This window comes from Sturnira hondurensis, unplaced genomic scaffold (assembly GCF_014824575.4).
Source record: "Sturnira hondurensis isolate 20B ecotype Veracruz unplaced genomic scaffold, ASM1482457v3 Scaffold0011378, whole genome shotgun sequence".
Classification (NCBI taxonomy): domain Eukaryota; kingdom Metazoa; phylum Chordata; class Mammalia; order Chiroptera; family Phyllostomidae; genus Sturnira; species Sturnira hondurensis.
In genome coordinates, this window is record NW_028084009.1 from 8,258,736 (window position 1) to 8,279,481 (window position 20,746).

The window sequence follows — 20,746 nt, forward strand, 5'->3', positions numbered from 1 at the left end:
ATTTGCGGGAACAAGCATGCGGTTGGGGGGGGGGTGGCCGTGTAGCCAGGCCCAGCCAGGCTCACCGTGAAGCTGCGGGGGTAGCCCCCCACGTAGAAGACGAAGTCCTCGGGCTGCAGGTTGAGCAGCCCCTCGGCGCCGGGGGCCACAGTGTCGCCCTTGGTCTCATGGATCACCCGCTTCTCCACCGTCACAGACATGTGGCCGAACTGGAGGGTCCTGAAGGCAGAGCGACGAGGTTTGGGGTGAGCACTCAGCCCGGGCAGGGAGTGGGGGAGGCGGCGGAGGCTGGCTGCTCACCTGTCAACACTGACCGCTGCAAACTGCTCCCCAATGCTCTCGTCCACGCTGAGGTTGGCGGGGCCCGCGGCCCCCAGGCGGTACACCCAGTGCACCTTCTGGTCACGGAGGGCCACACCCATGTAGTCGCCAGTGGCCTGTTGATGGGAGACTCGGTGGGACAGGGACCCAGCATGCCTGCCGCTCCAACCTGACACCTGTCTGTACCCGGCCCGCCCAGCTGGCCCAGTACCTGGCGGCTGCCCATGTACAGCACAAACTGATCCTCAGAGGACTGATTAGACCCTGGCTCTGGGCTCTGTAGGTAGAACTTGAGGGCGGTGTAGGCAGCAAGGTCGCTGAGGTCCCGGGGGGTGCGCAGCTGCACCCCTGAGTTCCCATTGAATTTCATGGACACCTTGACCTGTGTGGACGGTGCACAGCCCATCAGCACTCACTGCCCGGCCTCCCGGGTGCCCCCCACTGTCCCTGGCACTTGCGCGCACCTTGCTGGCGGCACCTCGGGCCTGGGCAATGAGTTCCCGCACGCGGCCGATGCTGGCGGACAGGGCCAGGCTGGCATTGTGGGCCCCGCGGTTCTCCAGGAGGTTCAGCTTAGCCAGCAGCTGTGGCAGTGTCTTCTCCAGCGTGGACACTGCAGGGAGGGGAGCAGAGGGGCAGGGGCTGCCCTGAGACCCCTGCCTCCCACCCTTTGCCCACCCCCTCTCCAGGGGTGGGGGACACGGGAGGGGGCATGGGGGGCGGGGCCCCACCTGAGCGGCCTGCGTCGAGCACCGCCTGGCCCAGGTCCTGGCTCTGCAGACCCCCGTACTGGCCCTGCCACCGCTCCAGGTTCCTCTGCATGTCCCGAAGCCGGGACTGCACACGGGCAGCCGTGTCCTGGGCTCCGGCAGCCACCTCCTTGGCGTGGGCAATCTTCTTGCTGGTCTCGTCTGTGGTGGGCCGGGGCAGGCTCAGCAGGGCCAAGCAAAGACCACACCGGCTCCACCCTCAGGTGGCTCCTTCCTCACCAGCCTCTTGGCCCAGGGCAGGGGCGCCCTGATGCCTCAGTTCAGCCCGGTCTCCCTGAAGTGACCACTGCCATCCCTGGGCCACCGCCCTCTCCCCACAGCCTGGCCAGAGTCCCCACAGTCCCCACGCCGGGCTTGCTGTGCTCCCCGCGGGAGTGGGCGGCCATGGGCTTCCTGCACATCAGGGTCGGACGTGCTGCTCCTCTGCTCGGAGCCAGCCCGGGCCCCTCGTGTGCCCACCCCGCTCCGTGCTGGCCTGCCGGCTGTGCCCCCTTGCAGTTTGCACTTGCTGCTTGGGTCTGTTTTGTTAGGCATTCACCTTCCAACCGGCAGGAGGTCCCCAGGGCCAGGCTCTCAGGGGGAGTCGCCATTTTGGACGGCTCAGGGGTGAACGTGTCCCCCATTACAGAACCCAACCACCAGCCCACTGGCTGAAGTGACGCTCATGCGGGGCAGGTGTCCCTTCGCCTCTGAGGACAAGTAGTGGGGGCAGGGCTGGGGGGAGGCGCGACCTACCTGTGTCCATAGCCAGCATGGCCTGTACCTCCCGCACTCTGGCTGCCAGCTGCTCCTTCCTCGCCCGAGCATCACTGAGCTGGGTCCCGGTGCCCTGAAGGGTGGCCCACACTGCGGGGGAGGCAGGCTTAGCCCCTAGGTGCCCCTCCCCACAGCGTCTGGGTGCAGCCCCCTGGCCACCCTGGCCCCCCTGGCTGGGGGGAACAAGGCTGGCATGCACACACACAGATGGAGACACCCAGACACGAGAGTCCTCGGCCCAGGGGCAGGCACTGGAGCAACCAGGGCTGCTCCTGGTCCCACAGTAAAAGTGATCACCCCATTGCAGAGATGAAACTGCAGAGGCTCAGAAACACCAAGGCACTAGCTTCGATTCCAGCAGCAGGGGGCCCTCCCTGATGCTGGCCAGCCCCACACAGCCCCGGGGCCAGGACGGCAGCAGGCCCGTGTCCCCGGGCCTGGGCACTTCCACTGTCCCAGGGTCCCTCCCAAAGCCGGGGCTCCCGGGGGTGGACACACGGAGCCAGTGGGGAGCAGCCGCCTCCGTAACAGGGCACCATCCCCCACCCGACGCGTGCCCAGAGGATGAGAATCCCTGCCAAGCTGGACACCCAGGCGTGGCGGGGCTCACCCTGGCCCAGCCTCCGCTGCTCCCCAAGAATGGCCTCCTCCAGGGCACTGCTGTTGGCCCGCAGCTCCCGGGCCCGGGAAGCCAGGCCCTGCTGGACCACCATCTGCAAACAGGGGACGGGACACAGGTCACACCGGGTGGACAGGAGCTGGGTGGGCTAAGCAGGGTTCCTGTGGCCCGAGGGTTGGTTGGGGCCCCACCTCCCACGTGCGGCCGGCCTGCTGCCGCGCCTGGCCCGCGGCGCCCTCTGCGGCCTGCACGGCTCTCAGGATACTGCTGTAGGCGTTGGCGGCCTCGATGGCGCGCTGGATGAAGCGGTCCTGGTTGACTCCGCGGATGATGCTGGGGGGGGGACAAGGGAGAGGTCAAGTGTGCATGGGGGGTGCCCAGAGATCCTCAGGTGGCTCACGGGCCTCTGTGGTGAGGACAACAGCCCCTCCCTCTAGGCCTCGCCAACTAGCGGTGTCCCACTGAGGCCTGGCCACATCTGCCCAGCCACATCTGCCCGGCCTGTCTGCTCGGCAGGCTCTGCACCTGGAGAGGTTGTGCGCCAGCTGGTCCAGCTGCCACGCGTGGGCCTCAGCGGCCTCCACCAGCTCCACCCTGCTGTCGATGGAGGCGAAGGCGTGGATCTTCTCCTGCAGTGGCATCCGGGCTCCATCCAGGCTGGCGGCCAGGCGCTCGTACTCCTGGGGGCAGAGGACCTGGCTGGGACCCACCCCCACCCCCTTCCCACTCGCCTGGGACCCCAGGGGCCATGTTCACCTCCTTGGCCCTGTCCATGCCCTGTAGAAGCTCCGAGACCCGAGCCAGGGTCTCCCTGGCAGCCTGCAGAGTGTCCCTCAGAGTGGCATTGTCCCGGGACAGCTCCTGCTTCCGACGCTGGCGGGGTCGAGCAGAGTGTGGTGGCAACAGAAAGAGAGACGTGATGGGGTGGGGGCAGGTGACTGGGGTGGAAGGAGGTGAGGCAGGGTTGCAGGGGGGGAGGGGGCAGGGAGGGGGCGGGATGGGCTCGCACCAGGGCCTCCTCCAGGCGCTCCTGGTTGCGGCTGTTGAGTTCCTCGGCCTCCCGCGTGGCGCCCACTGCCCGGTTCAGGGCCTCTCGCAGGTCCATGAGGCCAGCCTCATGCTGGGCCAGCTGCTCTCGGGTGCGGGCGGCCAAGGCCTGGTTCCCCTCCCAGCGGCTGGTCAGCTGCTCCTGCACGCGGGCCAGCACTGGCAGAGACCCGGCATGGGGATGGTCACTTGGGCTGTGACCCTTAGTGCCCACCTCTGCCCCACAGGCCAAGGCCGACACTCACGTCTCTGGGCCTCGTCCAGCTCGGCCTCAGCTGCGGCCCGTGAGGCCCCGAGGTCGCGGGCCCGCATCTCCCTGAGCATTTGTTCCACCTTGGCCAGTGTCCGGCGCAGCTGCTCGCCCGATGGGGCCGTGGCATTGACCGGCAGCAGGTGGTCTGTCATGAGCTCTGAGGATTTGAGAAGGGGCTGTCCTGCTCAGGGCCGACACCAGCCCACCAGCTCTGGGGCTGAGGACCTGGCCTGAGCACCTTCAGCACACCCGGGGTGGCTCCCGGTGGCCTGGCCCTCTCGCCCCACACCCCTCACCCACACAGCCCCCACCCCGACTGCCCCCAGCCACTGTCCCCCCGCTCAGCCTCCTCCCTCGGGCCCCTCGCCTGGGCAACCTTCCTCTGGTCCAGCGCTCGGCTGGACCTGCACTTACTTCTTCCCGGACCCTTGGGCTGAGCCAGGTCCCCTCTGATCTCTTCCGGACAACACATTTCAGTGTGTAATTAAGTTGCCCACCAGTGGGTTTTCCCAGGGGGGCAGGGTGCCAGCCAGGTGGGCACTGGCCCACCGCCCATGGTCCTCCTGCCCTCTCGCTCTGGCTGCACCAGCCGCCCCTGCCCCCTTGGACTCTGCCTTACTGCTTCCCCGGCTACAGCGCCCTTTCCCCGTTGAGACGCCCGAGCCCCCTGGAGGCAGCTGCCCTGCCCTCAGCCCTGAGCATCATTCTGCTCACCCCCTGCCCCCCCGTGCTCTGGGCTACCACCTACCACTCAGTGTTCGGCCCAGAGCCTGGATGGTGGCCAGCAGCGTCTGTGCCCGGCCCAGCGTCCCCTCCGTGCTGGCCAGCAGCTGGCCAGCCTGAACTCGGGCCCCTGTGGCCTGTGGACACAGCAGCCCATCAGCCCAGAGCCTCTGCTGGCTACAGGGTGTCGGGAGAGGCTGGGGCCTAGGCAGTGGCCTTGGGCCTGAGTGAAGAGATAGTCAGTGATATCCCCTAGGCAGTGATAGTCTGGGGCCAAGGGGGAGGGGCCCGTGGGAGGAGACCACTGAGGGGGGCCCTGAGGGCCTCGGGGTCCTGCCTGTCCGTCCAGTCGCTGGGTGTCCTGCCCGAGGCTCTCACTCTGCCCCTCCAGTGCCTCCAGCTGCCGCGCGGCCTCGTGGCGGGGGCCTTCGGGGCTCCGGAGCTGGTTCTGTGGGGAGGGGACCGTGAGGGCCTGCTGCCTGGGGTGGGGAGGCCAGGGGGCCGCCACCGCTCAGTACCTGCAGGTCAGCGATGGAGGCGTCCAGCCTGTGCAGCCGGGCCCAGGCCCCAGAGCTGGTGTTGGCGGCCCACAGCTGCTCCCGGACGGCGGGGAGGAGGCCGCCGAGATGCTCCAGGTCGTCCAACAGCAGGACCACGCAGTGGTCGCACACTGTGTGGGCAGGTGGGTGGGGTGGGTGGGAGGGGCTAGGGTGAGGGTCAGGGGTCAGCCCAGAGGGTGGAGGGTCAATGTAAGGACAGGTGTGGCAGTCCTCGGAAAACCGAGAGGGAGGGTTGTGGCCACAGGACTCCCCTGGTGGTTGAAGTTAATGCTGGGGTCACTGGGTCGGTACGGGGCTGGGGAGGGGTGTGGTCAGAGGGTAGGGGTGGGGTGGGGACTCACCTTCGCAGTGCACGCCGGGACCCCCAGGCTTGCCAGGGACGGGCACCTGGTGCTGCTGGCTGCAGGTGTCGCAGCGGTCCCCGCTGAGCCCCGGGGGGCACGTGCAGCGGCCTGTGTGCACGTCACAGTGGCCCCCCTGGCACTGGCAGCCTGGGGCAGGGGGGTGGAGGGGGTGAGGTGAGTGGCTGACGGAGGGCCCCTGGTACTCGCCATCTGGAGGTGCCCCACCCCACAGGCCCCGCCCTCCACACTCACGCCTGCAGCCTTGCTCAGGGTGGCCCCAGTGGCCAGCGGCACACTCTTGGCACTGGAGCCCCCCGGCCCCGGGCCGGCAGTGGCACTGCCCAGTCTGGGGGTGGCAGTCGGAGCCCTCAGAGGCTGGTCCACAGGTGCACGGGCGGCAACCCCCACAGCTCTCGAAGCCGAAATGTCCCTCCTGCGGGCACAGATGTGGTCACAGCTCTGGCCAGCCGGCAGGACCCTGCTTCTGCCGCTCCTTCAACCCTAAGTTCCACCCTCCGAGCCCGAGGGCCCTCCCAGGCAGCCCTACCTGACAGCGGTCACAGTGAGGCCCTGTCACACCGGCCTTGCACAAACACTGCCCACTGTGGGGGTCACAAGCCTCTGTCCCACACGGGGAGCAGTCACACCCTGTAGGAAGTGAAACTGTGTCAGCAGCCCTCCCCCTCAGCCTTGCCCTCCCCCCCAAACACTCACTGAGCAGGAGTAAGCCCGCTCCTCACTTTTTACCACCTTCCCCTGGTCCAGAGTCCCAGGACGCCCCACCTGACCCCATGCAGCCTCCTCACAGTCCCCTCACTGCCCCGCCCTGCCAGAGCCCTCCCGGGGTGCACCCTCAGTAGAGGCGGCCCCACAGCTGCCTGGCATGGGACGCAGCCTGCTCTCAGAGACACCCAGCACCCCGCTGGGCCGCGTCACCCCAGGGGACCTACGGCTGCAGTTGCCGGGCAGCATGGCGTTGCCGTAGAAGCCGGGGGCGCAGGTCTCGCAGTGGGGTCCGGCGGTGTGGTGCAGGCAGGTGCGGCAGGCGCCCGTCAGGGGGTCGCAGTCGTTGAAGAGCAGGTTGGGGTCCCCGTTGCCGCTGCAGTTGCAGGGCTGGCACGAGCTGCCCAGCACTAGCGGGTTCCCGAAGAAGCCGGGGGCGCATCTAGCGCGCGGGCGGGGTTAGGGGCGCGCTCCGCGGCGCCCCGCCCCGCCCCCCACCTCGTTGGCCCCGCCCCCCAGGCTCACCGCTCGCAGGAGGCTCCGGCGTAGCCAGGTTTGCACAGACACTGTGCGCGGCCCCCCGTGAAGACGCAGCCTACCGCGAAGCTGCGGAAACCGAGGTGGCTGTCATGTACCCGCACACCCCGCGGCAGCGCCCTGCGTACCCAGACTGGGCCGGACTCCAGGGGTCGGGCATCACCCCCACCTCAGGGGCCCATCCAGCTGCCCGGGCCGCGGAGGACGGCAGGGTCGACTGGACCAGCTTACTTGTTGGAAGGCACTGAAACGGGGCAGGGGCAGCTAACGCAGGGAGCTGTGGGGTCCTCGGACCCACTGCGCACGAAGCCGGCCTGGCAGCGTTCGCAGCGCTCACCCTCGGTGTTGTGCTGGCAGCCCTGAGGTGGAGGGGGCGGGTCAGCACCGGGGACGCTGACCTCCAGCTCCCACCCTGACCCTGCTGGCACTCTGCCCAGGAGCCTCCCCAAGCGTCCGTGACCACGGACCTACAGGTCCCTCAGGGGTGCCTTGGTGGCTGCCCTCCCTCCCCCAGGGCCCACTCACCACGCAGGTGCCCACGCCAGGGACGCAGAGGTCTGAGTGGCCGTTGCACTGACAGGGGACACAGCGACCCAAAAAAAGCCCTTTGACGTCCCGGTAATAGCCGGGGGCACATTCCTGGGGGTGGCATTGGCAACAGTGGTCAGAAGAGGCTGGCCAGCCCGGCTTGGGGGCGGAGCGCCGGGGACCGCGCTCACAAGTCAGACTCAGGCAGACCGGTGGGTAGTTGGGCAGTGAGTGAATCAAGGGCAGGGACACTGTGACAGTGGACGAGCAGACAGGTGAGCCAGCGGCTGGCTTGGCCAGAGGTGGGAGGGTCAGGCTGCTGGGAGGGTGGCACCCAGCGGGTGGGAGATACAATGGGATGGCACCAGTGGGGACAGAGGCAAGAGTGGGCGCCGGGGGAGGGTGGGCGGAGGGTGGACAGCCCGCCCCTCCCCCACCTCACCTGGCACGAGGCCCCGAGGTAGTTGGCGGGGCACATGCACAGCTCCACGTTGCTGGCAAGAGGCCCCCTGCCCGTCTCTCCGGCCACCTCCAGCGCCACCCTGCGCAGGGAGACGGCGGAGGAGACCTTGGAGAAGAGGGCGCGGATCTGCAGCTGCTGCAGGCCGGCCAGCACCATCATGAGCTCCTCGCGGGACACGGCGCTGTGGGTCTCCGTGTGCCGGAAGTTTCCCTGCGGGGCCACCACAGTCCTCAGTGCAGCTGAGCAGGTGCCCGGAACACACCCTCCCAAGGGCATGGGGGCACTCAGGTCCCTTGGGGCAGGAGGGGTGACACCCGGGCTGGAATGAGCCATCATTGGGGGGCCGGTAAGGCTGCCGGAACAGCCCACTGTCATCATCCTGGGAGGGGAGTGGTGCCCGGTCCCTCCCTCCCACGGGGCACAAAACCCAGCTCAGTGAGTTTTCCAACATAGAGTTGAAGCGTTTAGAAGAAAACGAACGTGAGTACTTCCTGACGTCAGAGCCAAGCACTCTCTTAAGGAGATGCAGAAACGGCACCTGCCAATGAGACCTCCACGCATCCGAGAACAGGAAACGTGAGGACTTCTGCCAATCCGAACACCTCAGAGTGGACAGGCAAGCTACCGACCAGGAGGGGACGGCCACTTCCCCAACGTCAGGCGTGGGGCACGTGTCAGGAGTAACACCAAAGCCTCAGGAGACAGGCTTCCACCCCCAGCCAAGAGAGACTGGAGCAAAGACACAGGCAGGCCCCAGTGGGGAGCTGGGTGGGGAGCCACGGGGACCAGCAGGGAGCAGGGATGCAAGTCGGCTCGAGGCGGGCCAGCTCCACCCACCTCCACCAGCTGCAGCTGCCCGTGGTGCCCGTGGCCAGGCTCCGGGTACACCGGCTCCAGGAACATGATGCTCATCTGGTTGCCCTGGGGAGGCAGGCAAGCACCTGGTCAGGGCTGCCCGTGTCCTGGCTCCGCCACGTGCGCCCGCCCGCTCGGCTGCAATCACCCCGTCAGCCACCTGCAGCACCACGTCCGGCCTGCTCTCCGTGGGGAGGAACACGTCTCCACGCTGGATCTCCGAGTGCAGTTCGTAGCGGAGGGTCCCCCCGTAGGATGACACCTGGAGACCGGACAGAGGAATGTGACCTGGCCGCACGCTGCCCACAGGTCGAGTCATCCATGGTGGCCTTGCGCACCCTCTTGGAGCCCCCGCACCCCCCTGCACATGGGCACCCCTGCCCAGGACTGATGGGCCTGCTCACCCGGTCCCCCAGGTAGGAGGGCGGTGCCTGCCAGTACAGCTCCGGGAAGCCCTCGGGGACACGCCGCAGGTCTGCATAGAGCAGGCTGTCCTCCCGCAGCTCATGGGGCACGACCTGCCGGTCGCTGCTCACCAGCGTCCAGCCCTCCATGTCCACGAACTGCAGAGCACAGGGGCAGGACACTCAGTGAGCGCCGCCGAACGTCCCAGAATGGCCCTCCATGGCAGACACCGCAGCCATGTGTCCCCGCCCTGAGGTGGGGCGGCCCTGCCCCGCGTACCTCCTGGCGGCCATGGACAGAACTCCGGCAGCGCTCTGTGGCCCCAAAGCAGAAGCAGCGGGTGCAGCCTTTGGGGTTGGCAGCGTCCAGGGAGAAGGTCCCGACGCGGCACTGGTCACACCTGGGGCCCTGAACGTTCTCCTGGGGGCAGAGGTCAGGGAGAGGCCGTTGGCCGGCTGTGTGCAGACCCCCAGCTGCCTCATCTCCTCGTCACACCGTCGCTGGTGGGCGGTTCTCCCACACCTCCCAGGGGGTCCCAACTACCGGAGGGAATGAGCAGCTGGGGGCGAGTCAGGACAAGGGGTGGGTGGGGCGCAGGCCCGGGGCCCCTGGGACCCTCACCCCTCACCTTGCAGCGGCACTGGCCTGTGATGGGGTCGCACACGCCAGGCGCAGAGCCGGCGTGGAGGCAGTCACAGGGGCGGCAGCTGGGGTAGCCGTAGAAGCCTGGGGCGCAGGCATCACAGCGGCGCCCGGCCACGTGGGGTCTGCACCTGCCAGGGGGAGGGGGATTCAGAAGCTGGCTGGGCCTTCCCTCCACCCGGACCCCTCACGCTGAAATGAGAGACGGCAGGTGGTCCCCGGCCCCCCAAACTCAAGGACAGCAAGCTGCGGAACCCCAGGAGCAATAGTGGGGGTGGTGTGGGCTCAGTCAGCCCAGAAATGCCCCCAGAACCCAGGCCCCCGGGAGGTCCCCAGGCTCCAGTCCCGGGGTCTCACTTGCACTGGCCACTGTCCTTGTCACAGGTGGGGTCCGTGAGCTCCTGCACCCCGGGCCCCGAGCAGTTACACTCCTCGCAGCCGGCGAGGGGGTGGCAGCCGAAGGTCAGGGGCTGGCAGACAGTGCAGTCGGGCGGGACAGTGCGAGGCGGGCAGATGCAGCGGCCCGTCAGCTCCTCGCACAGGCGGCCACTGCAGTCGCAGGCTGTGGGGTTGCACACAGGGCTGGTGGTCCCGTCGGCCCCACTTGGAGGCCCAGACTGCAGCTCCGGGGGGGGGGGGGGGGCAAGGCCGGGGATGCCCCACCCCACCTCCCAGCCCGGTTCCCCCCAGCTCCATGCCCAACCCTCAGGCAGCTCCTTGGCATGGGGTCAGTGGCCTAGAATGACCATTTAGGCCCTGGAACCTTCTGGACAACCCTGTAAGGCCTGGGCCAGAAGCTGCCCAAGATCCCATGGAGAGGAGGTGGCTGGGCTGGCCTGCCAGGCTCTAGAATGTTCTCCTGACCACTGTCCGTACTTCCTGGGAGCCCCCCTGTACCAGAAAGCACCCCCCTGAATTCAGGCGCCACCCCCCTCACTGGCAAAGCCAGGGACCCAGGTGCTCACGCCTGCAGTTGGGGAAGCCCCAGTAGCCGGTGGCACAGCGGGAGCAGTCTCGGCCAATGACGTAGGCCCGGCAGGGACACTGGCCCCCAAAGGGCTCACAGGTGGGGCCGGTTGCACCCACTTCATGGCAGCCACAAGGCCGAGCCCCGTTGTTGTAGAAGAGGGACAGGGAGGTGGCGGCATCGCGGCAGAACTGGGATGAGCTGGTGGGGCTGCGGGGAGAGGGGCAGGTGGTGAGGCCGGCTCCCTGCCGGGACTGGCCCCTCCCACTAGAGCCCCGCCCCTGCCCAGAGCCCCACCCCTCCCACCCCAAGCCCCGCCCACCTGATGTGGTAGCCGTGGCTGGCACACTGGCTGATGAAGTCATAGGACTTGTCCAGGGGCTCCTCCCGGAGGTAGCTGGAGCTGTAGGTGTCCTCAGGGACCACCAGCACGTACTCCTAGGGCACCAGGGTCTGGTCACCTCCCAGGAGCCCAGCAGAGAACCCGGGTCTGGGAAGTGTACTGCTGGCTGGAACTCAATCCAGAGGCCTCTGTGACCGGCCACCATCTGGCCGGGCAGCTAAGACAAGGTTGGCATCATCCCACAGGCCTGGGCCCCAGCAAGGCTGGCAGGGTCTGGGTCCCTGCTTGGGCTGCTTGGAGGGCAGCTGGCTCCACAGCCTCTTGGGAGCTTGGGGAGAAGGAGGAAGCAGCACCTTCTCCCAAGGGTCCCCCTCTGTACCCCTGCAGGCCCCGCACGCCCCGGGAAGATGCCCCTGGCCAGCAGGGCTCTGGGGGACTGGTGGCCCCTCTGGAGTTTCATGCTCTGGAGGTCCCCAGAGGCCGCTGCTCCCGGCATCCAGCATGGGTACAGGTGGGGGACAAACCCTGGCTGAGTGACCTCGAGCCGTGTGACAGGTGTGGGGACAGCTGGTCCCCAGAAAGGTTCAGGATGTCCACATGAGGGGACACCAGCCTCAGGACTCACCAGCCAGAGCCACCGGCCCTTTGGCACACGCACAGTCACGGTGAGCTCGCTGTCGGTCACGTCCAGGACGGCCCGGCCCTCGCACACCACCAGGACGCGGCAGCCGTAGGCATGTGGGCAGAAGGTGGCGTTGGCGTGGCCTGGAGGGGACAAGCAGGTCAGCCCTTCCCCCACACACCACCCTGGCCCACGGCCTCTTCCCGGGCTGGGGGCCCCCTTGGAGTCAGCAGGGGTAAGGACTCGGCCCCACACCCCGCGGACCAGCCCCTGGGCTGGGCCGAGTGAAAACAAAACAGACACACATGTAGGAACACATGTGCTATCAACCAGAGACCTGTGGTAACCCCTCGATCACCCATGTGTGATGGGCAACCTCTACTCCGTGGAACGGGTGTGAGCAGAGTCTGGGAAGGGGGCCAGGAAGCGGGGCTGGTGGCACAGGACACTGGGTGGACCCTGTGGCACCTTGTTGGGGAACCGGCGGCAGGAGGGGGTGTGGGCCTGTCACAGCCAGGTCCATGGGCTGTGTGAGTGGGACCCCCGATGGGCTCCCAGTCTGGGGCTGTGCCCTCACCCTGCCAGACGCGGCCCCCGTTGATGAGGACCTCCACGGGGAAGCTGGGGTGGGCGGGCTGGTAGCCGTGCAGCAGGAAGGCGTAGCGGCCCAAGGTGGGCACGTGGGTGGTGAAGACCACTGTTCCCTGCAGGGAGAGGCACCCTGCGTGAGTGGGCAGAGGTGTGGGGACGCTGGGGGGCCCCCTGCAAGTCCTGCCTGCTCAGATCCCTGTCCCCAGGCTTGGGCTCTCACTTGGGGGTGCCGCAGCAAGGTGGGCTCAACATCGGGGTCCGCAGCAGTGGGGGGCCGTGGCTGGGGCCCCGGTGGGGGGTCACCCGGCGTGAACTCCTGCGAGAGGGTCAGGGGGAGGCCGGGCGGCAGCGGCAACACCTGGCAGTCCCTGAGGACGATGGGCTGGGGGGGCTTCGGGTAGCGGGAGGGCAGGCAGGTGGCACTGTGGGGAGCACAGGGTGAGCCCTGGCCCGGCCAGTGTACCCACTGGCCGCTCCGCCCCACCCCCCAGCCTGCTACCTGCTGGGGCTGAAGGTCCCGTGGCTGCTGATACAGTGGACCTGGGGTTCCACGAACTCCAAGCTGAATGTCTCCACTGGCACCAGGGTGACGCTGTGCTGTGGGCAGAGGGCCGGGTGTGGGTGTGGGAGGAGCAGGTGTAGCCTGTCCACACCGGCGTCCAGCCCAAGCCCTGTGCCGGGCACCAAGGCTCCACCTGGCTCTGCCGGCCCCTCCTCCGGTGGCCTAACCCCTTGCCTTCAACTCCAGCTTCTGGGGTCTTGGGTACCTCCCAGCTGTCCCCAAGGCCTCTCTTCTCTGCTGGCCACCCCTCACCACCTGCAGTCTGACTGCCTGCCTCCCCTGAGCACCCGGAACGGGGTCACAGGTGGGCGTTCCTGCCCTGGACCGTCCACTGGGACTGGAAGCGTATGCCTGACAAATGCAACCAAAATGGGGCGTTGCAGCTGCGTGACCACGTAGCACCCACATCCACCTGCGGCATAGTGAGGGCAGGGGGCGCCCTGTGTGAAGCGGTGCAGAGAGTTCCCCAACGGCATGGGGGTGGCTGCCCTGGGGGCCCGCGGGGCATCCTGTGCACCGTGGGTGTGCTCCCACCCACGTGGAAGTGCTCCGTGGAAAGGTGGACACAGCCTGGTCTTCGGACAGGGGGCCGGGGGAAGCGCGGGCCCAGTGCAGACAGACTGGTAGCCTCAGCGGCCCGTGTCTGCTAGCGCCACAAAGAGGCACGCCGACTCCCCAAAGTGGGGTTGGCACCCCCGACCCGGAGGCGCGGGGTTGCTCGCCATTGTGGCCAGTCTCTCATCAGTACTGGGCCCTTGGATGGAAACTGCGCATTTACTGCTCAGAGGAGTTTCCTGAAGGCCTGGGGAGCGCGAGGCAGCAGACCCTGTGACGCTTCGCAGGGGCGGCCACCATCCCTCTGTGTCCTGGTGCTTGGGTCTGGCCACCAGAACTATGGAGGCTGTGCCAAGTTCAGCCATTGCAACAACATAACCACCAGGAGCTCACGAGCCCTGAGAGGCTGGTGCGGGAGCCAATTCCCAGCAGGAGACGCTATCCAGCCCTCAGCTTCAGGACGCCCAGCAAATGGGACCCTTCCCAACTCCAGGGAGGGGCCCCTGGGCATGCGGTGGGAGGTTTGGGTGAGTTATACCCCAAACAGGCTTTTGCTAAGATCGTCGTCTCTTCCCACTCTGACTCAGGGACTCACGCACCCCCATACGTGGCCGTGGGTGTTGCTAGTACACAGAGAGGTGTTTTGTGCTCAGGGGTGAGGAGAGCAGCCTGCAGGTGAGGGGTCTGGAAGGGCCAGGACAGGGCACGAGCTGACCTGGCCCTGGTGATGGGGGCCTCGGGTCCTTATCATTCTTCTCCTGGGGATCCTGGGGCCGGTGCAGGTGAGAGGCCAGGGGTCAGGGCCTTACCAGGAAGAAGTGCGCCTGCTCGGCGGTGAGTCGGATGCTGGCGTCTGTGTCCAGTTGGAAGACTGCTGGGAGGTGTTGGTGGTCCAGAGCGGCGCCCCGGCACAGTGTGCTGGTGGGGGGCAGGGTGGTCAGCAGCCAGGCAACCCCGGGGCCCAACCCTCCCACCCGGCCTCGAGCCCTCCCACCCTCTCCATGCCCACCTGTACAGGCAGGGGTGCAGGGTGAGCACCCCCTGCTGGGGGGGCTGCCGGGGGGTGTGCACGGCCACACCCAGCTCCTGGCGGGCTGCCTCGTTGGCATACTGCACCACCAGGGCATAGCGGCCTGGCCTCGGCACCGCCACCTGCAGCTGGACGTCCACCTTGGGGGACAGGGCAATCAGAGACCCGACCTGCTCCTCCCCCAGAGAACAGGACCCCACGTGGACACTTCTGGACACCGCCAGGGGCCCTGCCCCTGGGACACTGCAGCTGCTCACTCTCTGGCCTCCCCTGCCCACCCCCGGCCCCCGATGCGCCTTTGTAGGAAACCAGCGACCCCCTTGGCCTCTTGGTGAGCCAAAGGGCCGGACAGTGGACGGGGCCCTGCAGGTGTCCCAGTTGCCGATGCCAGACCCCCCAGCCTTGCCCGAGTCACTCCTGCCCTTCACCTACGTCCCGACCCCAGGCCAAGGGCACCCTTCCCCCCAGGTCTCAACCCAGGGGACACGCACGTCACTGCCCTGGCAGAGGACCAGCGGGGGGTGCGTGGGGCTGAGCCGCTCTGTCGGGCAGGGCCGGGGCAGGCTGTTGTCCTGCAGGCAAAGGGCCTCGGGCCCAGGGGCAGAGGGGAAGCCTTCCAGGGGCAGGTGGGCGTAGAGGAGGCAGCTGTGGGTGGGGACACGGCCTGAGTCAGCACAGGGCCAGAGGCCTGAGCACAGGGAGAGCCAGCCCCCTACCCCCCCCCCCCGGGGCGGCCCTCACTTCTCCCCAGAGCCCTGGGCCGCGGGCCGGAACGTGCAGGCCTCGGTCACCCGCAGCTGCAGCAGGGCTGCCTCGTAGTAGGCGCTGGGCAGCAGGGCCACGTAGTCCTGGAGGAGGGAGGGCAGGAGGTCCATGCTGCAGCCCCGCCCAGGCCCCGCCCTGCCCCCAAGCTCGCGTGCCCCCGCCTCACCAGGAGCACCCCTTCAGCCTCCACAAGCAGGGCCCAGGTGCCGGGGTTCAGCACGAAGGGCTCCCCAAAGCCCCTCTGAGGCACAGTGACGAAGGCGGGCTCGGTGCTGGGTGGGAAGACCACCGGCTGGCTCTGCCCTGTGCCTGGGTGGGGAGGGGCCGGGTGGTGAGACTGGACACGGCCCAAGGGCCCACCTGGCTCCCCACCCACACAGGGGCCAAGACTGGGCAGGGGTTCGGTGGGATGCGGGTGGAAGTGGGTGCAGGAGCAGGGGCCCGGCCCCCCGGGCACTCACAGTCGGCACAGGCGGCAAACTTGCTCTCCTCCTGCACAGAGACGCGCCCACTCACGCTGGTGGGTCCACGGTTGACGTAGCGGAAGACCAGCCAGAAGAGGTCAGGGGAGGTCACGGTCAGCCTGGCCACAATCCTGGGCTGGGGGCGGGGAGTGGACAATGGAGTCGCCCCGCCCTGGCCATTCCCAACGGGATCCTGGGGCTTCCGGGGCCAGCCCGCCGCCCTGGGCACTGCCCGCGGGGCCCGGGGGACCACAGCCCCAGGCCCACCTGGATGGGCGCCATCTGTGCGTAGCCCCTCCAGCTGAAGTTTTCGAACTCCAGGGGGTTGAAGCCGAAGCGCACCGGGTGGCCCTCGGGTGTGACCCCCTCCTCCAGCTCCAGGCGCAGGTGGTGCAGATCCGGGAGATAGTGGTTCCGCGCCGGCCTGAAGGAGGCAGCAGCACGTGACCTCTGGGCGGGGTTGGCGCTGGCCCGGCACATCCCCAGGGTCCCCAGGGACAAGCCCAGTGGACTGGCTACGCCCCCACCCAGTGCCCTGGCCCCGTAGCCTGCAGCCAGGGAGGAGTGAACACTCACTCGCTGCAGGTGGGGCCCTGGGTGTTGGGGCGGCACCGGCAGGCGCCCGATCTCGGCTCGCAGCCCTGGCCCAGTGAGCCGCCAACGTCACACCGGCAGCCTGCAAGGAGCAAGGGACGGGGGACGGGGGCGACGTCAGTGCTGCTGTCCCTGCCCCGCTCAGGACCCTGCTCCGTGCTCAGGGCCTCCGTCCGCCTTGTTGTGGCAACTGGGCAGAGGCGCTGCTTGGCACTCTGGATGAGGGAGGTCCCGAGGCCAGGCTCAGGGGCAAGGGGGTGGATCCATGAGGCCTGCGGGCGCAGGACAGGCTGGAGGAGGCCTGACAGCAGAATCCTGTCTTTGCCCAGGTCCTGCTGGGGACCCTCAAGCCGTCTGTCCCTAGCTGGGCTCAGCCTTGCCCACCCCCCCAGCTGAACGTGGCCCCAGGGCCCAGCAGGAGAGCACTCACTGCGGCAGCCGAAGTAGTCGGCCTGGTCCAGCCCAAAGAAGCCGTCCTTGCAAGCCGCACAGGTCTGGCCGCAGGCATGAGGCTTGCAGAAGCACTGACCATTTCCCTAGGGGTCGGGAGAAGGTGGGGTTGGGCGGGCAGGGGCCCCCCTGTGCCTGCCCCCCAGCCCCCAGCACCTCGGCCCGCAGACTCACCAGTTGGCACTGGGCGGCCCCACCCAGTGTGCCTCTGGGGTCGCAGCTGCAGCCTGGGGGAGGGCAGAGAAGGCCTGAGAGTTCGGAGGGGCGGCGGGGCCTGGGCTCTGCTACCCTGGGCGTCCCCCCAGGCCCCCGACACCCGCTCCGGGAAGACTCACGGGTACAGCCCTGGGGGTTGCTGGGACTGAGCCCCCAGAACCCGGGTTTACAGCGGTCGCAGCTTGGCCCCTCCACGTGAGCCCGGCACCTGCATGGGGCCTGCGCCTGGGGGAGGATGAGACTGAGGGTCAGAGCGGCCCCCCCTCCTCTCCACGAACCCTCAGGCCTGGAGCCCTTACCCTGTGCCAGCTCGGGGATGCCCCTGGAGTGGGGACAGAGGACCAGCAGGGGAACAAATGAGACTTGAGGTTGCCATAGCAACCCATTAGTAAGGGACGCTTGGTCTCAACCCCACCAAGGGCTGACCAGGGCTCACCTCCGGAAAGATGCCATCGCCTGGGGCCAGGCCAGCAGGGTGGCAGGAGCCGGCTGTGGAGAGACCCCCGGCCGTGGTCATTCCTTGGTCTTTGATCCGATGGCCAGGCACCGCCCCAGGCCGGGGCAGGGCCCACGGCTCCCATAGGTATGAATAGGCGTGAAGATGAGCACCTCCATGCTCTGACCACCATGCTGAGAGGGCATCCCTCCCTCTCCCCCCACCTCTTGCACATGGTTAGGGACATGCCACAAGCACACACTGCACAGGAGTAAGCGTGTGAACACACACCATGTGCACGGCCACGTGAGCACACCCATGCACACAACACACACACAACTAGGAGTCACACAGGGCTGTGTGTGGACACTTATGAGGCATGTGGATAAATATGTAAGCACACAGACCTCACGTGAACACGTGAGAGAACAAGCACATGGACACACACAGGGACACCAGCACATGGGCAGTGCAGGCGTCCCCTGCGTGAGCCACACACAGCCTGTGCTGCACAGCCCACGCCAGCCTCACCTTCACAGGCAGGGAAGCCGTAGGTGCCGGGCTCGCAGGCGTCGCACCGCAGCCCGGTCACGTGGGGCCGGCAGCTGCACTGTCCGCTGCGGGGGTCGCAGGTGGCGTGCAGGGAGCCTTCCGCCGAGCAGTGGCAGGCTGGGGGAGGAGCGGGTGTGGGCACTCGGTGGATGGCACACGCCCACCCGCCCACCCAGCCCCTGTGAGTGGGCACTCACGGGCACAGGCGGGGAAGCCGTGGAAACCGGGGCCGCACTCCTGGCAGGTGGCGCCAGCATAGCCAGGGCGGCAGTGGCAGGACCCGCCTGCACCGCAGAGCTGGCTCAGGGCCCCGCGGGGGTCGCAATTGCAGGCTGCAAGGGACACAGGGTCAGGCCCCGGATCCTCGGGGAGCGCCTGCCCGTCCCCTCAGGCCCCGGCCGGTAGCTCACCGCGGCAGTCAGGGTAGCCATGGTGGCCTGGGCGACATCGGTCACAGTGGGGGCCGTCAAACTCGGGCCGGCAGGGGCAGCGGCCGGCCTCGTCACAACCCGTGGGCAGGGTCCCCGCAGGGCTGCAGCCACACACTGCGGGGCGGAGAGGTGCACAGGGGCGTTGAGCGGGCTGGACGGGCCCTGGCCCACGCCCCCCTGCCCTGGGCCCACTGGGGACGCCTCGCTCACGCTGGCAGAGGGGGAAGTGGAAGTAGCCAGGGGCGCAGCGGTCACACGCGGCCCCCTCGAAGCCCGTCCGGCAGGTGCATTGGCCCGAGTCTCGGTCACAGTCACCGTGAAGGACTCCGGGGCTGGAACAGTGGCACGCTGCGGGAGGGGTGGCCGCCATGGTCAGAGCCGGGCCCGCGGCCTGCGTCCCGCGTCTGTGGGGGCAGGGACAGGGCGGGGCTGGACTCACGCTGGCAGTCGGGGCCGTGGAAGCCCGGGGCACACAGCTCACAGTGGTCGCCCTGGAAGCTGGGTTTGCACAGGCAGCGTCCGGCCTGAGCATCCCGCTGGCAGGCGTTGTCCTGGGTCCCGGCGGCATTGCAGTCACAGTCTGTAGAGGGGAGGGGGCGCTCAGGGTCCCTGCAAACCCGGCCTCCCCATCACCGACCTCCCTCCATCACCAACGCCTCCCCTGGCACTTTCACTGGGCAGAGCAGCAAGCGTCCAGTGGGCACCAGACCTGCGGGAGGTCGCCTGGGAAGGTGCACAGACGTCTGACCATTGCGCTGTACGTAATATTGCAGGTTGCGTGTGATTGGAAAGGTTTTTCGATTTAAAAGGGAGCCAGTGGATGACTATGCAGACCCCTAGGAGGGGAGGCCAGTGTTCCAGGAAGACAGTGGCGTGTGATGGAGTCACGGCAACGGAACATGCGTGACTTGGTTTTCACGCCATGGACGCCGATTCAACATGGGTGTGCACACAGCCAGGAAAAAGTTAAATGCAGACTCACGCACAGGGAAAAGAAAGCTCGAGTCTTTATAAATGACTTCAGGGGGTGGGGGGAAGAAGAGAGAAAAATCATGCTAGAGTCTTCACTCGTGCATTAGGAGGGCAATGAGGACCAGTTCGTTCTGTCACTGAGAGAAAGTGACAGTTCGATGTTTGTCCAAAATCCAAGGGTCACCATGGACCAGAACCAGACCCACAGATGCACCGACCGAAACCAAAATACATTGGGTGGCTCAACCCAGCAACAGGCAGGAGAGGGAACGCGAAGCAGATCGGGAGCAGTGGCCCGGCGGGAACAGCAGCCCTGCTGATGGGGCCTCCACCCCGGACCAAGTCAGGTCTGCGTTCCTGAAATGAAGCCCCAAGGTGCCAATTTGATTCTGAATGGAAAGTCCGCTCATGTCCTCTCAGAAGGACGCACCTTGCCCTGGGGACCTGGATAGGAAGCAGAGCTGCCTGAAGGGACAGGGCCCAGCGCCCATGCAGAGGGGGCGAGCGTGGGGTTGGGGGACGCAACCCCCAGGCCACAAGCATTAACGGGGACAAAAGGAGTGAGTGCTGAGAGCATGACTCGCCCCGCCCAAGAGGGGCAGCGAACCCCAGTCCCTAAGAGCCGGATGAATGGGGTCTCGGGGTGCAGAAAGCAGAACGACCAAAACTGCGGGTCTGGCAAAGCCACGATCCTAGACAGAAAGACGGCATCCACTGCCCTCGGGACAAAAGCTAAGGGAGGACGGAGTGGCTTTAAGCAGCATAGTTGACATAGTTGACACATGTGCCTGAACCGTGGAACACACAGAAATCTGTCCCCAGCCGAGAGCCCAAGCTCCCGCCAGGCATTCACGGAGCAGCCTCAACAGGCGAGAAGTAAAGCAAGCGCGGCGTCCCCGAGACAAAACCCAGGAGCTCCCGTCGCTGAACCCGGCCGTGATGTGGGCTGAGCCAACAGGAGAAGGGCCGAGGGGAAACCGAGCGCCGAGAAGGACAAACACGCTTCTAAAGAACTCTGGTTCCGGAGAATAGAACCTGACCTGGCCAGCTACACAGAAAAAGGCAGGGGCGAGAGCACAACAGTCAATCCAGCAGGACGCGGCCGGCCAAAGCCGCACTCTGGGGCGGAGCGACACCGTTTGTGTCCGGCCAACAGTGACTGGATTCAGCACGTGAGGGCCGCCGGGGACGGCTGTGTTCTGAGAGCCAGGGGGCGGCCGCAGCCCGAGGGTCCCGGTGCGGGCCCTGGAGCCTGGGCAGGGAGGGCCGCCCCTCTGAGCGATCTTTCTCCACAAGCGCTAAGAATTTATGGGAAGCCTGAGCAGCAAGGATGTTTACCCAAGCACAACTTAAAAAAAGAAAATTGGAAAGAACCTAGAGTTCCAGAGATTGGGAGTTGGCTAAATAACTGCGCTGTCTTCCTGTGCAGCCCAGGACAAGAAGGGACGTGTCTCCAGGGCGGCGGTGGGGGGAAGACACAATCACGAAACACACACCTGTGTGTGCAAAAGCAGAGTGTGCACGTGCGCGCGAGGGGCCCAGGCAGTGGGAAGAAGGGTTATTTGTGGGGGGTGGGGACGCTGGGGAGAGGCCGCCTTCAACCCTTCCCTCACCCGGTTTTCCAGTGCGAATGTTTGGTTTGCATAAAAT

At 67.1% G+C, this 20,746-nt stretch overlaps 1 protein-coding gene across 2 annotated transcripts in view; it reads right to left on the bottom strand.

The window, feature by feature from the left end:
- LAMA5 (laminin subunit alpha 5) overlaps nt 1-20,746 on the bottom strand; it is a 41,277-nt gene that overhangs the window by 4,310 nt on the left and 16,221 nt on the right. Inside the window, exons 12-63 of one of the 2 annotated variants that reach the window (XM_037060022.1) lie at nt 18,564-18,704; nt 18,335-18,472; nt 18,104-18,238; nt 17,891-18,025; nt 17,673-17,810; nt 17,142-17,194; nt 16,825-16,930; nt 16,664-16,716; nt 16,470-16,575; nt 16,022-16,121; nt 15,713-15,869; nt 15,443-15,581; nt 15,148-15,290; nt 14,958-15,064; nt 14,708-14,861; nt 14,196-14,356; nt 13,996-14,104; nt 12,569-12,666; nt 12,290-12,491; nt 12,056-12,182; nt 11,482-11,621; nt 10,836-10,951; nt 10,512-10,723; nt 9,904-10,108; nt 9,533-9,677; nt 9,184-9,324; nt 8,904-9,062; nt 8,660-8,761; nt 8,482-8,565; nt 7,624-7,854; nt 7,179-7,292; nt 6,885-7,012; nt 6,642-6,722; nt 6,344-6,558; nt 5,941-6,041; nt 5,646-5,826; nt 5,391-5,540; nt 5,008-5,159; nt 4,827-4,937; nt 4,515-4,626; nt 3,759-3,923; nt 3,476-3,672; nt 3,223-3,339; nt 2,992-3,146; nt 2,658-2,799; nt 2,458-2,560; nt 1,827-1,937; nt 1,053-1,232; nt 786-934; nt 533-703; nt 301-437; nt 66-219 (exon numbers count right to left, since the gene is read on the bottom strand). In XM_037060022.1, coding sequence (XP_036915917.1) covers nt 66-219; nt 301-437; nt 533-703; nt 786-934; nt 1,053-1,232; nt 1,827-1,937; nt 2,458-2,560; nt 2,658-2,799; nt 2,992-3,146; nt 3,223-3,339; nt 3,476-3,672; nt 3,759-3,923; nt 4,515-4,626; nt 4,827-4,937; nt 5,008-5,159; nt 5,391-5,540; nt 5,646-5,826; nt 5,941-6,041; nt 6,344-6,558; nt 6,642-6,722; nt 6,885-7,012; nt 7,179-7,292; nt 7,624-7,854; nt 8,482-8,565; nt 8,660-8,761; nt 8,904-9,062; nt 9,184-9,324; nt 9,533-9,677; nt 9,904-10,108; nt 10,512-10,723; nt 10,836-10,951; nt 11,482-11,621; nt 12,056-12,182; nt 12,290-12,491; nt 12,569-12,666; nt 13,996-14,104; nt 14,196-14,356; nt 14,708-14,861; nt 14,958-15,064; nt 15,148-15,290; nt 15,443-15,581; nt 15,713-15,869; nt 16,022-16,121; nt 16,470-16,575; nt 16,664-16,716; nt 16,825-16,930; nt 17,142-17,194; nt 17,673-17,810; nt 17,891-18,025; nt 18,104-18,238; nt 18,335-18,472; nt 18,564-18,704 — 7,163 coding nt within the window. The remainder of the gene's footprint in view (nt 1-65; nt 220-300; nt 438-532; nt 704-785; nt 935-1,052; nt 1,233-1,826; nt 1,938-2,457; nt 2,561-2,657; nt 2,800-2,991; nt 3,147-3,222; nt 3,340-3,475; nt 3,673-3,758; nt 3,924-4,514; nt 4,627-4,826; nt 4,938-5,007; nt 5,160-5,390; nt 5,541-5,645; nt 5,827-5,940; nt 6,042-6,343; nt 6,559-6,641; nt 6,723-6,884; nt 7,013-7,178; nt 7,293-7,623; nt 7,855-8,481; nt 8,566-8,659; nt 8,762-8,903; nt 9,063-9,183; nt 9,325-9,532; nt 9,678-9,903; nt 10,109-10,511; nt 10,724-10,835; nt 10,952-11,481; nt 11,622-12,055; nt 12,183-12,289; nt 12,492-12,568; nt 12,667-13,995; nt 14,105-14,195; nt 14,357-14,707; nt 14,862-14,957; nt 15,065-15,147; nt 15,291-15,442; nt 15,582-15,712; nt 15,870-16,021; nt 16,122-16,469; nt 16,576-16,663; nt 16,717-16,824; nt 16,931-17,141; nt 17,195-17,672; nt 17,811-17,890; nt 18,026-18,103; nt 18,239-18,334; nt 18,473-18,563; nt 18,705-20,746) is intronic. The other variant, XM_037060023.1, reaches the window with a different exon arrangement.